This window comes from Salmo salar, chromosome 27 (genome assembly GCF_965601325.2).
Source record: "Salmo salar chromosome 27, fSalSal1, whole genome shotgun sequence".
In the NCBI taxonomy this organism is placed as follows: domain Eukaryota; kingdom Metazoa; phylum Chordata; class Actinopteri; order Salmoniformes; family Salmonidae; genus Salmo; species Salmo salar.
Genome location: NC_138317.1, coordinates 26492501 through 26505000, shown reverse-complemented (window position 1 = coordinate 26505000; position 12500 = coordinate 26492501). Strand labels below are relative to the sequence as shown.

Here is a 12500-nt window from a genome sequence, read left to right as displayed (position 1 = left end):
ATGTTGGTTGAAAAGTTTATTCTTGACCCAAAGTCCCAACCTTAAAGGTAGAGGTTCCACTCCCTCTCTGCTTTCCAGTTGGGCGCAAGACCCCAGATGTTGACAGCTCCGCGCCACAGGTAACCACCCGACACCGTTACAATAGGACAGGGTGTCACAATTTATGTACAAAAACTTACCGTCAGCGTGAACGACAGAAACCACCGTTAGCCAAACCAAGTATCCAAACATGGACAAGGAAACCAGGTTTCGGTCAATGCGGCGTGCCATCATTCTCTGCGTGCTCCGATTCAGGTTTTCACCGTTGTTTAAAAAAAATCCAAAGTTTAATGGAAATAAATCTCCTTTGGTGAGTTTGTGAAGCAGGAGAGAGCAGCGGTCCAGTTATTTCCCTCCCGGTGACAGACACAGACTGAGAGTCTGGAGGTGAACTTGTTGACGCAAAACGGTAAAACGGAAAGGAACGGGACGGTTGGTTCGGTTTATCTCCCCAAATAGTGCCTTCGCGAGCAAATAGAGCACCGGCGCGAAAACTCGCGTGTCCCTGTCAGTAAATACGTCACGGCTCCCAACCTGAAGGCTGGGCAGTGGCGCGAACTGAGCAACACCAACGGTCAAGGTTTGAGCAACAGCAACGGTCAAGCAAGCCGGCTGTGCGTCTTTACGCACGAATAGAGAGAGAGGGGGAGGAGGAGGAGAAAAACGTTTCTCAGAGGGGGGTGTCTGGTGTGCGTGTCGCGAGGCTATTTGGCATATTTTTTTAATGATTCCATCCTCAAACACTCATGCCCAAAAGTGTGCATGTTTTTGTCCCCACATCCTTAGGAAAACCGTTATTTAACGCTCACCGATAGCCTAACTGTTTTTATATGTTGGCATATAGGCATACTTGTCTTTATATTGACCCGTTTTATATCTACAACTTGAAGAAGTAGCTGCAGTATGCCTACACCGTTATGTTATGATGTGGGGAAATAGTAACCATGACACTGGCCATGTTTTCTCCACCACTGATATCCTCTGGCACTCTGGCACTGTTATAATGGAGGTCCCAGCTCTGGGCCCAGAGCTGTGTGTGTGTGTGTGTCCACTTTTACTGTGAGATAAAGATGGACGGCCATTTCCCTGAGAGACCAGCACCCTGCACCCAGAGCATTGTCATGGTCTGGGTGGGCATGGAGATAACAAACACAAGCACACAGTCCCATACAAGCACAAATACTTGTAAAGTTTAAGAAGTACCTAGAATCAAATACCCTGAGCCTAACAGAATGCCTCTAAGCCATACAGAGTGCTGTGAATAGGGGTTTGATATGAGATGGGGTTGTATTCCCCAGTGAAGAGTTTGGGTGTGGGCTGATAATTATATAATTTCTACCAGATTTGAACCTGTTTGTAATGACATTAATTCAACCAGATTTCAACCTGTTTGTAATGACATTATTTCAACTAGAGTTAAATCTTCGCTAATTAAGTTATTTCAACCAGATTGAAAATGTATAAAAATGATGTCTTTAATAGCTCTGGTCTCTCTCTACCAGCTCTCACAGTCACACGTCAGACATTTTGAAGGCTAAGGGTAAGTTCAGGTATTAACTCCAAATTCTTAAGGTTCAGCATTAACTCTGAATGGTTAAGGTAAAGGTTAAGGTTTGGGATAGACTTTAAACAAAAATATCAAAACAACTTGCGATTTCTGAATTCGAACATGCAACCATTGGAATCAGAGGCAGATGTTGAGGGTGGGCTGAGGTCTCTCCTGTTCTCTCTCCACACCTGAAGAAAACTGATCTTACTGCTCCCTAGGCGGGAGAAGAAAGAGAGGGGAGAGGAGGGTAGACAAATATCTCAGACATTTCAGAGGCAGATGCTTACGTCCATCCTCCATCCCTGTCCACAACTCCCATCCCTGTCCACAACTCCCATCCCTGTCCACAACTCCCATCCCTGTCCACAACTCCCATCCCTGTCCACAACTCCCATCCCTGTCCACAACTCCCATCCCTGTCCACAACTCCCATGCCTGTCCACAACTCCCATCCCCGTCCACAACTCCCATCCCTGTCCACAACTCCCATGCCCGTCCACAACTCCCATCCCTGTCCACAACTCCCATCCCTGTCCACAACTCCCATCCCTGTCCACAACTCCCATGCCTGTCCACAACTCCCATCCCCGTCCACAACTCGCAAAATGCAAACTCCTTCCGTTTGAGTTATGTTATAATGTTATAATCCCATCCCTGTCCACAACTCCCATCCCAGTCCACAACTCCCATCCCCGTCCACAACTCTCCACTGTCCACAACTCCCATCCCCGTCCACAACTCCCATCCTTGTCCACGACTCCCATCCCCGTCCACAACTCCCATCCCCGTCCACAACTCCCATCCTTGTCCACGACTCCCATCCCCGTCCACAACTCCCAAAATGCAAACTCCTTCCATTTGAGTTATGTTATAATGTTATAATCCCATCCCTGTCCACAACTCCCATCCCCGTCCACAACTCTCATCCCTGTCCATAACTCCCATCCCCGTCCACAACTCCCATCCCCGTCCACAACTCCCATCCCCGTCCACAACTCCCATCCCCGTCCACAACTCCCATCCCCATACACAACTCCCAAAATGAAAACTCCTTCCGTTTGAGTTATGTTATAATGTTATAATCCCATCCCTGTCCACAACTCCAATCCCCGTCCACAACTCCCATCCTCGTCCACAACTCCCAAAATGCAAACACCTTCCGTTTGAGTTATGTTATAATGTTATAATCCCATCCCTGTCCACAACTCCCATCCCCGTCCACAACTCCCATCCCCGTCCACAACTCCCATCCCCGTCCACAACTCCCATCCCCGTCCACAACTCCCATCCCCGTCCACAACTCCCTAGCAAAATCAAAACTTACTAGAAGGTAACAGTGCTCACTGTTGCCCCTAGTGGCCAGTTTCCACTTCATCGCCCGATGTCCTCAGACATGGATGGATGTTGAGTACTGACTTGTATCATGGGTGACCTGGCTGCCCTCTCTACCTCTCCTGCTGTGAGGAGAATGAGAGGCAGGGAAGGAGGGAGGGGAAGGAGGGGAGGGAGGGAGGGAGGGTTGAGGTCTCTCCTGTTCTCTCTCCACACCTGAAGAAAACTGATCTTGCCCCTCCCTAGGGGGGAGAAGAGAGGGGTGGGGGAGTAGGGAAGACAAATCTCTCTGAAATTTCTCATTGTCCTGAGAAATCACACCTATTCATCTCTCTCTCCCTCTCCCAGTTTCTTGTCCTTTCTCGTCCTCTCCCACACAATGTGGAGAGAAGGGAGGAGGTTAGTAAAACTTGTTACATTAAAATGTATTCCCTCCTGTCTCTCCAGTCAAATTCAAGTTTCTTTCTCTCTTCCCTTTCTCTCTTGTCCTCTCTGATAACTGTTTCTGTGCTATTCCCCACTTTTTCTCTTACTCTCGCCCTCTCCATCTTTCTCTTCCGTTCTATCTCTCTTTCACGCGTTTTCTGTTTGCCACCCATGGGACATTCTCTGAGGTCAGAGGTTAGATGAAGTGGGAGATAGGGAGGGAGTGGGAGAGAAGATTTACCACACTCAGAGTGGGACCCTCTGACACACACCTGGGCTATTTATGGAGAAATAAAGTGTTTGATGGAAAAGAGAAGGATGAGTGAGAGGTAGCATGGAGGAGAGAGACAATGATTCACACCTGTTATTTGACAAAAAGAGAGAGGGAGGGAGAGAAGGGGGAGGGAGAATGAGATGAGTGAGAAATAACAGGGAGTAGAGAGACAATGATTCACACCTGGGCTATCTGACAGAGGAGGGTGAGAATTATATTGCAAGTGTCCAGGGGCCAATACAGGACTGTTCCTATACCACAGCTATGTATATTAAACTCTCTCATTCACACACATGTACATACATGTACACACATGGATGACTGATGTGTGTTTCCTACAGTGGACAGAGAAAGACTCCATCATAGTGCTGTAATTCTGTGTGTGTGTGTGTGTGTGTGTGTGTGTGTGTGTGTGTGTGTGTGTGTGTGTGTGTGTGTGTGTGTGTGTGTGTGTGAGAACAAGCCACACAATACCTCTCTCCAAACTTTAGATTTATACTCTAAGAAAAACCAACACATTTGCAAATATATAAAATATAAGGTCCTTGTTCTAAATGAGAGGAGTCACTCAGACTACCAGAAGATATTCTACACCAGGCTGCTAGGTTGGCCAGGATTGGAGGAGAAGAGTTCTATTTAAAGAATTCTGTTAATTAATTTGACTTTTACTGAGACATTCTTAATTATCATGGAATGCAGAGAGTGGACCAGAGCATACACCTGTATACGTGAACAGTGAACACACACACACACACACACACACACACACACACACACACACACACACACACACACACACACACACACACACACACACACACACACACACACACACACACACACACACACACACACACACACACACTGTCCCTATCAGTCCATCCATAGTGATAACCCTTCCTCCATGTTTGAGGGTGTGACTGTCATACACTAGCAACGAGGCAGAGGGACTGGTGTGCTTGTGTCGGCTGGAGTCACTCCTAGAATAATACACACAGTGCAATTACTGCTGCCTATTAGGCCGCCCAAGATGTCACAGTGCTTAGAAAGTAGACCACAGTAAAGTAATAGTTTGTCGCAGTGTAAGTGCTCCCTCTAGTGAAGCTTTAGGAACAAGTGCCCAGTTTAATGCTTTTGTATGAGATATTCAACTCCCTCTTACATCCACCTTCAACCGTTTGACATAGCAATTATAATAATCGTTGCTGTATACTCCTCATCCAAAGTCATCAAGTCTCATTCGATTAAATACATTAGGCATACTATGCATGTAAATATGATGGGATAAAATCAGGTATTAAATGATATGGAATTCCCTCGAATGTGTGTTTTTGTGTAAACGAGACTAGACGAAAGGGATTAAGGAGTAGTATATCTGTGATCAACAGGGGTAACAGATTCGGGGTCCCTGTATTCCAATGTTTTCGGATCCAAAACCGGACCGCGCACGTTTGACATGTTCAGCGACATACCTCACCGTTAACGGACCGGCGGATATTTTGATGTTACGTGGCTGAACATCTCTGATGTGAAGAGAACTCGCAATCAAAACAAGTCGGCCACGCGTGCTTTTCCCGCAGAAATGACGTCATCACCACGGCCCTCCCCTTCCCATGTCCACGGTCGGCAACAACTACTAGAATAACAAAATAAACAGTTAAATGACGGGTTGTTCTAACATCTATAAACGGATAAAATATATTTGATCATTTCTTCCACATTTTTGACGTTTCAAACCGCTCGAGCAAGAGGGAGGGATATTGAGGCCAGCTGATTTGGTCTGAGAGCCGTCTGAGAGGCGGAAGTGAGGTCACCAGGAGCTCGTCCATGTTATTATTGTTATTTTGGTCGCTGGCAGTGTGATGAGACGGACTGGAGAGCCGTCGGGCTCCAAGACTAGGCTACTGCTCTTCCAGGCCGCCCCGGACTAAACCTCACAGCCACCCCCGAGAAAGGAGCACTGTCAACAGGGGAGAGCGCCCAGCCCAGCCTCTTCGACCGACACAGGCGACAAAAACAATACGGTATTCGGCAAACCCAACGCTAGCCCCAGACTTGTATGTGTGCGGTAACACACCGCGACGTGCCTCCGCAGATATGAACGGCATCACCAAGGGCAGGTTCGAGGTAAGAGCTGCGGAAACGGGCCGGAGAGTGTGTATGTAAACGGATATGAACGGTAGTAGGTTTTCCGTAGGGTGACACTGTGTGTGTGTGTGTGTGTGTGTGTGTGTGTGTGTGTGTGTGTGTGTGTGTGTGTGTGTGTGTATGTGTGTGTGTGTGTGTGTGTGTGTGTGTGTGGCGCGCGCGGGGTGTTTCGGACCGACCGTGCACTGTTCTAATTTTATATGCTGGAGGGAGCTGGGGCTTTGTTGGTCAAGGGTAATCCGAAATCCTGTTATTGTCCAGACAGACGCCCCAGCTGACAGCGGCAACACCGAGCTCAGGCTGGGGTGAAAGGCAGGGTTGGGTGATGGTTTGGGCTGGGCTGATGGATAGGGCTGGGATTGGGTATTAGAAGACTAGTTGGGGCTGACATGGCTAGGGCTGGCTGGGGCTTTTCTAAGGACAGGACTGGGGTAACTGTTATCACAACCCAATCATTGTTTACTCAGCTACAGTCATTATAGTTCTCTGGGAGTGATTTGGAGTCAGGACTACAATGTATGTGTAAGCAAACAGTATGGTGTATAGGTGGTGGGCTGGAGAGAGATGGGGACTAGATTGGACTGGTGCCGAGGTATAGGGCAGGAACTGGGACCAGGACTGGACCTTGACAAAGGGCTGGGGATTGGTTTGGGCTATAGGGCTGTGGCTGAGATGATTTAGCCAGATAGAAGCGCCTAGGGTCTCCCACCTCTCTGTCGGTAACAGACTCCTTGGGTTGGTCAAGCTAGTGGCACCAGGCTCCAATTTCCTCCCACTGGGAACCAACTAGCCTGGTTGAGTTCAGACAGGAGGGTGCAGAACATTTTGCAGACAGAAATGTCATGATTAAAGCTAACATAATTCCCCACTTAACAAAGGTAGGCTATGTCTGTTCTACATAATATATTTCTATGTGAAGGGATTGTGCCTTACTGAACACAGTAGGTAGGGTAGCATGTGGTCTGTAATGGTTATCTTGCTGTGTTGACATTTCCTCAGTATGTCATGAACCAGTGATGAATCTGATTGGTTAGCTTCCCTAGGCCTGTATGTGTGTGTCACTGTGTATAAATACCACAGATTCCTCATTAAACATCTGGGGTTGATGTGACAGCACTTGACCTTCTCATATAGGAGGCTCTTTTCTGCATAATAATATTGTGTGAGTGAGGTGAGTGTGTGTGTGTGTGTGTGTGTGTGTGTGTGTGTGTGTGTGTGTGTGTGTGTGTGTGTGTGTGTGTGTGTGTGTGTGTGTGTGTGTGTGTGTGTGTGGAGAGTGGCGGTGTGTGTTTCCATCAGTGGATTTCTGAGTTGTGCTGCACACTAACCATCTTAGAACCAGGCTGGAAACCATGCCTATATGGTTCTGTGTGAGGAGCTGCCGTTTTGGGGAAAATATTACCCACAGACCCAGCAGCATTCCCCGTTGTTGCTGGACATTCCCGACGGGTATGTAGCCAGAGGTCTGGCAGTGCCTGGAGACTGATCTGGGAGAGGAACTCCCCAGGTTGAATGCTGCTCTGCCGGCTGTAGGAAGCATAGAGCTGATCTGGGAGAGGAACTCCCCAGGTTGAATGCTGCTCTGCCGGCTGTAGGAAGCATAGAGCTGATCTGGGAGAGGAACTCCCCAGGTTGAATGCTGCTCTGCCGGCTGTAGGAAGCATAGAGCTGATCTGGGAGAGGAACTCCCCAGGTTGAATGCTGCTCTGCCGGCTGTAGGAAGCATAGAGCTGATCTGGGAGAGGAACTCCCCAGGTTGAATGCTGCTCTGCCGGCTGTAGGAAGCATAGAGCTGATCTGGGAGAGGAACTCCCCAGGTTGGAATGCTGCTCTGCCGGCTGTAGGAAGCATAGAGCTGATCTGGGAGAGGAACTCCCCAGGTTGGAATGCTGCTCTGCCGGCTGTAGGAAGCATAGAGCTGATCTGGGAGAGGAACTCCCCAGGTTGGAATGCTGCTCTGCCGGCTGTAGGAAGCATAGAGCTGATCTGGGAGAGGAACTCCCCAGGTTGAATGCTGCTCTGCCGGCTGTAGGAAGCATAGAGCTGATCTGGGAGAGGAACTCCCCAGGTTGAATGCTGCTCTGCCGGCTGTAGGAAGCTATAATGTTTTTTTGTGTGTGTGTTTTGTAGGGCTGAGCGATGAGTTCTTTTTGAGGTTGGTTTGGGTTCGATTATTTAAAAAATAATCATGGTTTTCGGTTTCGCTAAAGAAAGTGGACATTAAATGCACTATGCATTGTTGGTTGAATGCTGTAACAGCACAGAATAAAATAATTAAAGTCCCATGGTGGTAGTGACTGCCCATTACTGCTTATCACAATAAATATTAACTTAAATAAAATGAGTTTTGATGACTTTATTATTTCATTCCAAGTCATCATCTCATCTCTATAGAGCTGCTGCCTGTGCTGTCTGACAAAATCACTATTTCAGTAGTTCTTCAATGTACATAAGGCATACTTTATGACTGCTGAATACCAACTATCAATCACTTAGATTGTGTTCAGGTAGAGATACCTCGCGAAGCAGCGGCTTTCTATCCCTCTTGCACAATCTCTCTTTCGAGGGCTCTGCATCTGCTCTACATAGACCGGACAAGTAAGCGGGCAATTATGGTCATTGTAGTTCATTACCACATTTTCAGAGCTAAACTATGTAGAATATTGGCCTGTTGGAAACTACAACTCCCTATTCCATCACACAGTTCGGGCTTGATCTGATTTAGCTCTACAGAAACTGAGCATTGAGCTCACAGAAAAAAAATGAACAAAATGGAATTCAAATAATTGAACCGCTGTTGGTCAATTTATTAAAAAAAAACGTAAAATAACCTACATTTCCTTTAATCGCTCATCGCTAGTGTGTTGTGTGTGTGTGTGTGTGTGTGTGTGTGTGTGCAGGCCTGTGTGTGTGTTCTATCGGGTGCTTGTTACCATGGCGACAGTGGTTCTGATGTGGATGTCTCTCTCTCCAGGTGTTCTCCAACAGTGATGAAGCTCCCATTAACAAGAAGCTTCCCAAGGAGCTTCTGCTCAGGTGAGACACACACACCCACACACACCCACACACACCCACACACCTGAGTGCTCGCCCCAGGGCTTAAAGTGATGTTCATTTATTAAACAAGGACATTGTCTGGAGTCCCTTAGCAGACTGTTAACCTTGAGTGGTTAGGGGTGTGTGTGTGTGTGTGTGTGTGTGTGTGTGTGTGTGTGTGTGTGTGTGTGTGTGTGTGTGTGTGTGTGTGTGTGTGTGTGTGCGGCTTGGAAATGTATGTCTGCTAGTTATGCGACCTACAGAGCATCATAACGTCCTACAGCGGCTGTGTGTAATCTAACTGAGATCAATGTCTAACATACACATTTAATCATATCCTGCTAATATAACTTGTGTGTGTACAGTATGTGCTATAAATAGCCACTGTGTTGGTGGGGAATTCCGCAGTGCTCAGCTCCAGCTGTGTGAACTTCAGACAGACAGAACCCACCTACATACACCATTATACCAGTGTGTGTGTAATGGAACCCAGAGTGTGTGTGATTAAAGTAGACAGCCAATCAATGGCCTCCGCCGCGTTCATTAGCCAGTCATCAGAGAGACCATCGATCAGCGCTTGTCTGATTGGTCAGGTGCTCCATTAGCCACTGAGTGGGAGTGTGTGTATATGAGCTTGCATCAGTTATTTTCTGGACTCCTGACACATACATGTCAGACATACATGCCCCAACATGCCCTCGCTGACCACACAAACACACACACCGCCTTTGTCTCTGTCCATGAGAGGGAACAATGGACAGTGCTAGTTTCCTGAGGGTGGGAGTCTGTGGGGTTAAAGGGAAACTACTGGTATGAATAGGAGGAACTGTGTCTGTGTGTTTGACCTGACCCACTGGCTTACCCCTGTTGGCTAATAGCTTCAAGCTAATTCAATTGGCCTATTCCTCTGTAAGGCTACATGCTATTGCTAAATTCACTGGCCAGTCTCTCTGTAAGGCTACATGCTATTGCTAAATTCACTGGCCAGTCTCTCTGTAAGGCTACATGCTATTGCTAAATTCACTGGCCAGTCTCTCTGTAAGGCTACATGCTAACCCCACTGTCCTGTCCCTAAGTACAACTAATTAAAATTCTCTCTCTCTCTCTCTCTGTCTCTCTGTCTCTCTGTCTCTCTGTGTCTCTCTCTCTCTATCTCTCTCTCTCTCTCTCTCTGTCTCTCTGTGTGTAGAATCTTCTCCTATCTTGATGTGATCACATTGTGCAGGTGTGCCCAGGTGTCCAAGGTAAGGCCCACCCCTACAGACATTGCAGTCGGTGGTTTTAGACTGACTGGTATCATGAACACTTAATGTAATTTGCAGATCATTCGGTCGTCAACGTTCCGCAACATGCCCAATAGGGTTGGGCGATGTGCTTGACTTGGTCCGGATACCGGCACTTCTAATTTTGGGGGAATTGCGTACTGGCTCCTGTAGCCTATCGCCTTCCCAGATGCACACAGAGGCAAACAAAGGTTGATCAAATCGGAATGAAGGCATGATCTGCAATGGAGAGAGGGCATGCATTTCCTGATTCCGCTTTGTTCACGTTTATTTGTCGCAAGTCTGTGAAGCTGTGCGTGACAGTAGGCAGTTTGAGGTTGAAAATCAGTCAGCCTGAATGCGCATGATACGCTTTTCCAAATTGTCAAATGAGGGTTTGTAAGGTCATGGAAATTAGTTGTATCATTTTAGTTAATGTAATTCATGAAGGCACACTTTTTAAAAAATATGATCAATCACTTAAATATACATATCAGCCATTATCGGAATCACCCTTCAGAGCCTGTCTGTTTGTGCCGCGTGTGTGCCAATGCAAGTGGCGGTTGTCAGAGGAGCGAGAACGCGACATTTCAGCAGGTATAAAATAATGACAGACGACAGACTAACTAGATAACTGCTACAAGTTGTTTTGAATTGGCTATCTCGCTAATTAACTATAGCTAAGCATTAATGTCTTTGCTTCCTTTCCACAGGCACTGCACGGGTGTAAAGCGGGGATTTCCCTCCATTAAACAGTAGCCATATAATTGGGACAACATTACAAATATTCTAAGAAAAGCCTAATTGACAAATAACTTGCTGTGCATAGATCTCTCCTGAAACAACATAAATATTTGAGCCTTTATATATAAACATGTCTAGTTAGATGCATTGCTTTGAAGACTTTATCCATTTGATCCCTGATTCTTTGAATGGGGGAATCATTTTATAAAGACATGCTATAATTATAGTCATGAAAACTTGGTGAAATATATGAACCCTTAACAGTAAATAAACAGAGGTCTGTATAGCATAATGTCGTATGTGAATTTCGGTGAACATAGTCTAATGCACCGACTTATCCCTAGTCAAGCACTGGCCATGTCTGGAATGGCACATCGTTCCGTCGACGGGCCAAATATCGTTGATACGATTTTATCATCCCCGGGGCTGGGGAGGAGCGCGCGTTGTGGCGTTGCCTAGAACAGCAGTAAACAATCTGCCACGCAGATTCTGTGTTATGCACAAATCACCCGATTAGAGTCTAATAATTAGACTACAATGTGAAAATCATCTTACCAATATTGTATTTTCTTGAGTGCAATTAAATACATATAAACCAATCATATGGTTACATTTGGTACCCGATACCTTTGAATGGTGATTTGGAACCACACGTCGTAGGTCTACTGTGTTTTATTTGATTTTGTTTAACCTTTATTTAACTAGGCAAGTCACTTAAGAACAAATTCATATTTACAATGGCGGGTACTAGACCCTTTCAATGGTGATTTCGGACCATTTCAACAGAGACCGGGTGCACGTGTTCACCATAGAAGACATCACTGGGCAGTGTTCTTGGGAGTGCGAAGCAAACAGTCACACTCAGCGCGCCACAGCCGCCCAGCGCAGAGCTCACATCCTCCTTACCTGAAGATGTCTTCTCTTCAGATGATGAACCACTGGCATGGTGAAGAGGTTATAAGGGGCGCTTTGGCCAACGACGCCCGAAAATACCTCCGTATCTGTGCAACAAGCATTCCGTCTGAACGTGTTTTCAGTGAAGCAGGCAATAGGCTATTGTTACCCAACTCCACAGTCTGAAAAGCCAGAAAAGGTGAACATGCTTGTGAAACCTTTATGTAAGGTGTGATGAAAAGAAAAAAAGCCTGAATGGTTCTTCATTGAACTTTGTATTTTTTTTAAATTTCAAAGCCAATTCACAGATGCGTCTTATTAGAAAGAAATGTAGCTTAGGCCTAGATTAAAAATATGATGTTAATTGTGCAAGTGTAAAAATATCATGTTAATTGTGCCTAGTCTAAAAATATTATGTTAATTGTGCCTAGATTAAAAATATAATGTTAATTGTGCCTAGTCTAAAAATATCATGTTAATTGTGCTGGTGTGTCTTTGAATACTACTTTTTGGCACTGTAAGTTATTTGGTTAATTTCGTCCATTTTGTTTACTTTATTTATTTTGTCATTTGTAGCCTATCCAAATGTGGGTTATTCTTTTTATAGGTGTATTTTTTTGCATGCTTATTCGATAGGCAAAAATGCACAAGTTCAATGTGTTGGTTTTTATATAAGGTTCATTCGTTATTCAGGTGTTATGAACACATGTTTTATGTGATTGTTGTTGGCTGTGAAATAAATACTCTATTCGTAATAGCTATTGTAAATAAAGTTGATTGTGAGACAACCCTGACA

The 12500-nt window shown here is 45.9% G+C and overlaps 2 protein-coding genes across 3 annotated transcripts in view; one reads left to right on the top strand and one right to left on the bottom strand.

Annotated features, from left to right (window-relative positions):
- The window catches only part of susd5 (sushi domain containing 5), a 34014-nt gene extending 33409 nt beyond the window's left edge, over positions 1–605 (bottom strand). Inside the window, exon 1 of the mRNA XM_082970187.1 lies at positions 180–605. Coding sequence (XP_082826313.1) covers positions 180–273 — 94 coding nt within the window. The 5' untranslated portion in view covers positions 274–605. The remainder of the gene's footprint in view (positions 1–179) is intronic.
- Positions 606–5175: 4570 nt separating this feature from the next.
- The window catches only part of fbxl2 (F-box and leucine-rich repeat protein 2), an 18646-nt gene continuing 11321 nt past the window's right edge, over positions 5176–12500 (top strand). The window contains exons 1-3 of one of the 2 annotated variants that reach the window (XM_014178094.3): positions 5176–5747; positions 8743–8804; positions 9994–10048. In XM_014178094.3, coding sequence (XP_014033569.3) covers positions 5718–5747; positions 8743–8804; positions 9994–10048 — 147 coding nt within the window. In that variant the 5' untranslated portion in view covers positions 5176–5717. The remainder of the gene's footprint in view (positions 5748–8742; positions 8805–9993; positions 10049–12500) is intronic. The other variant, XM_014178093.3, reaches the window with a different exon arrangement.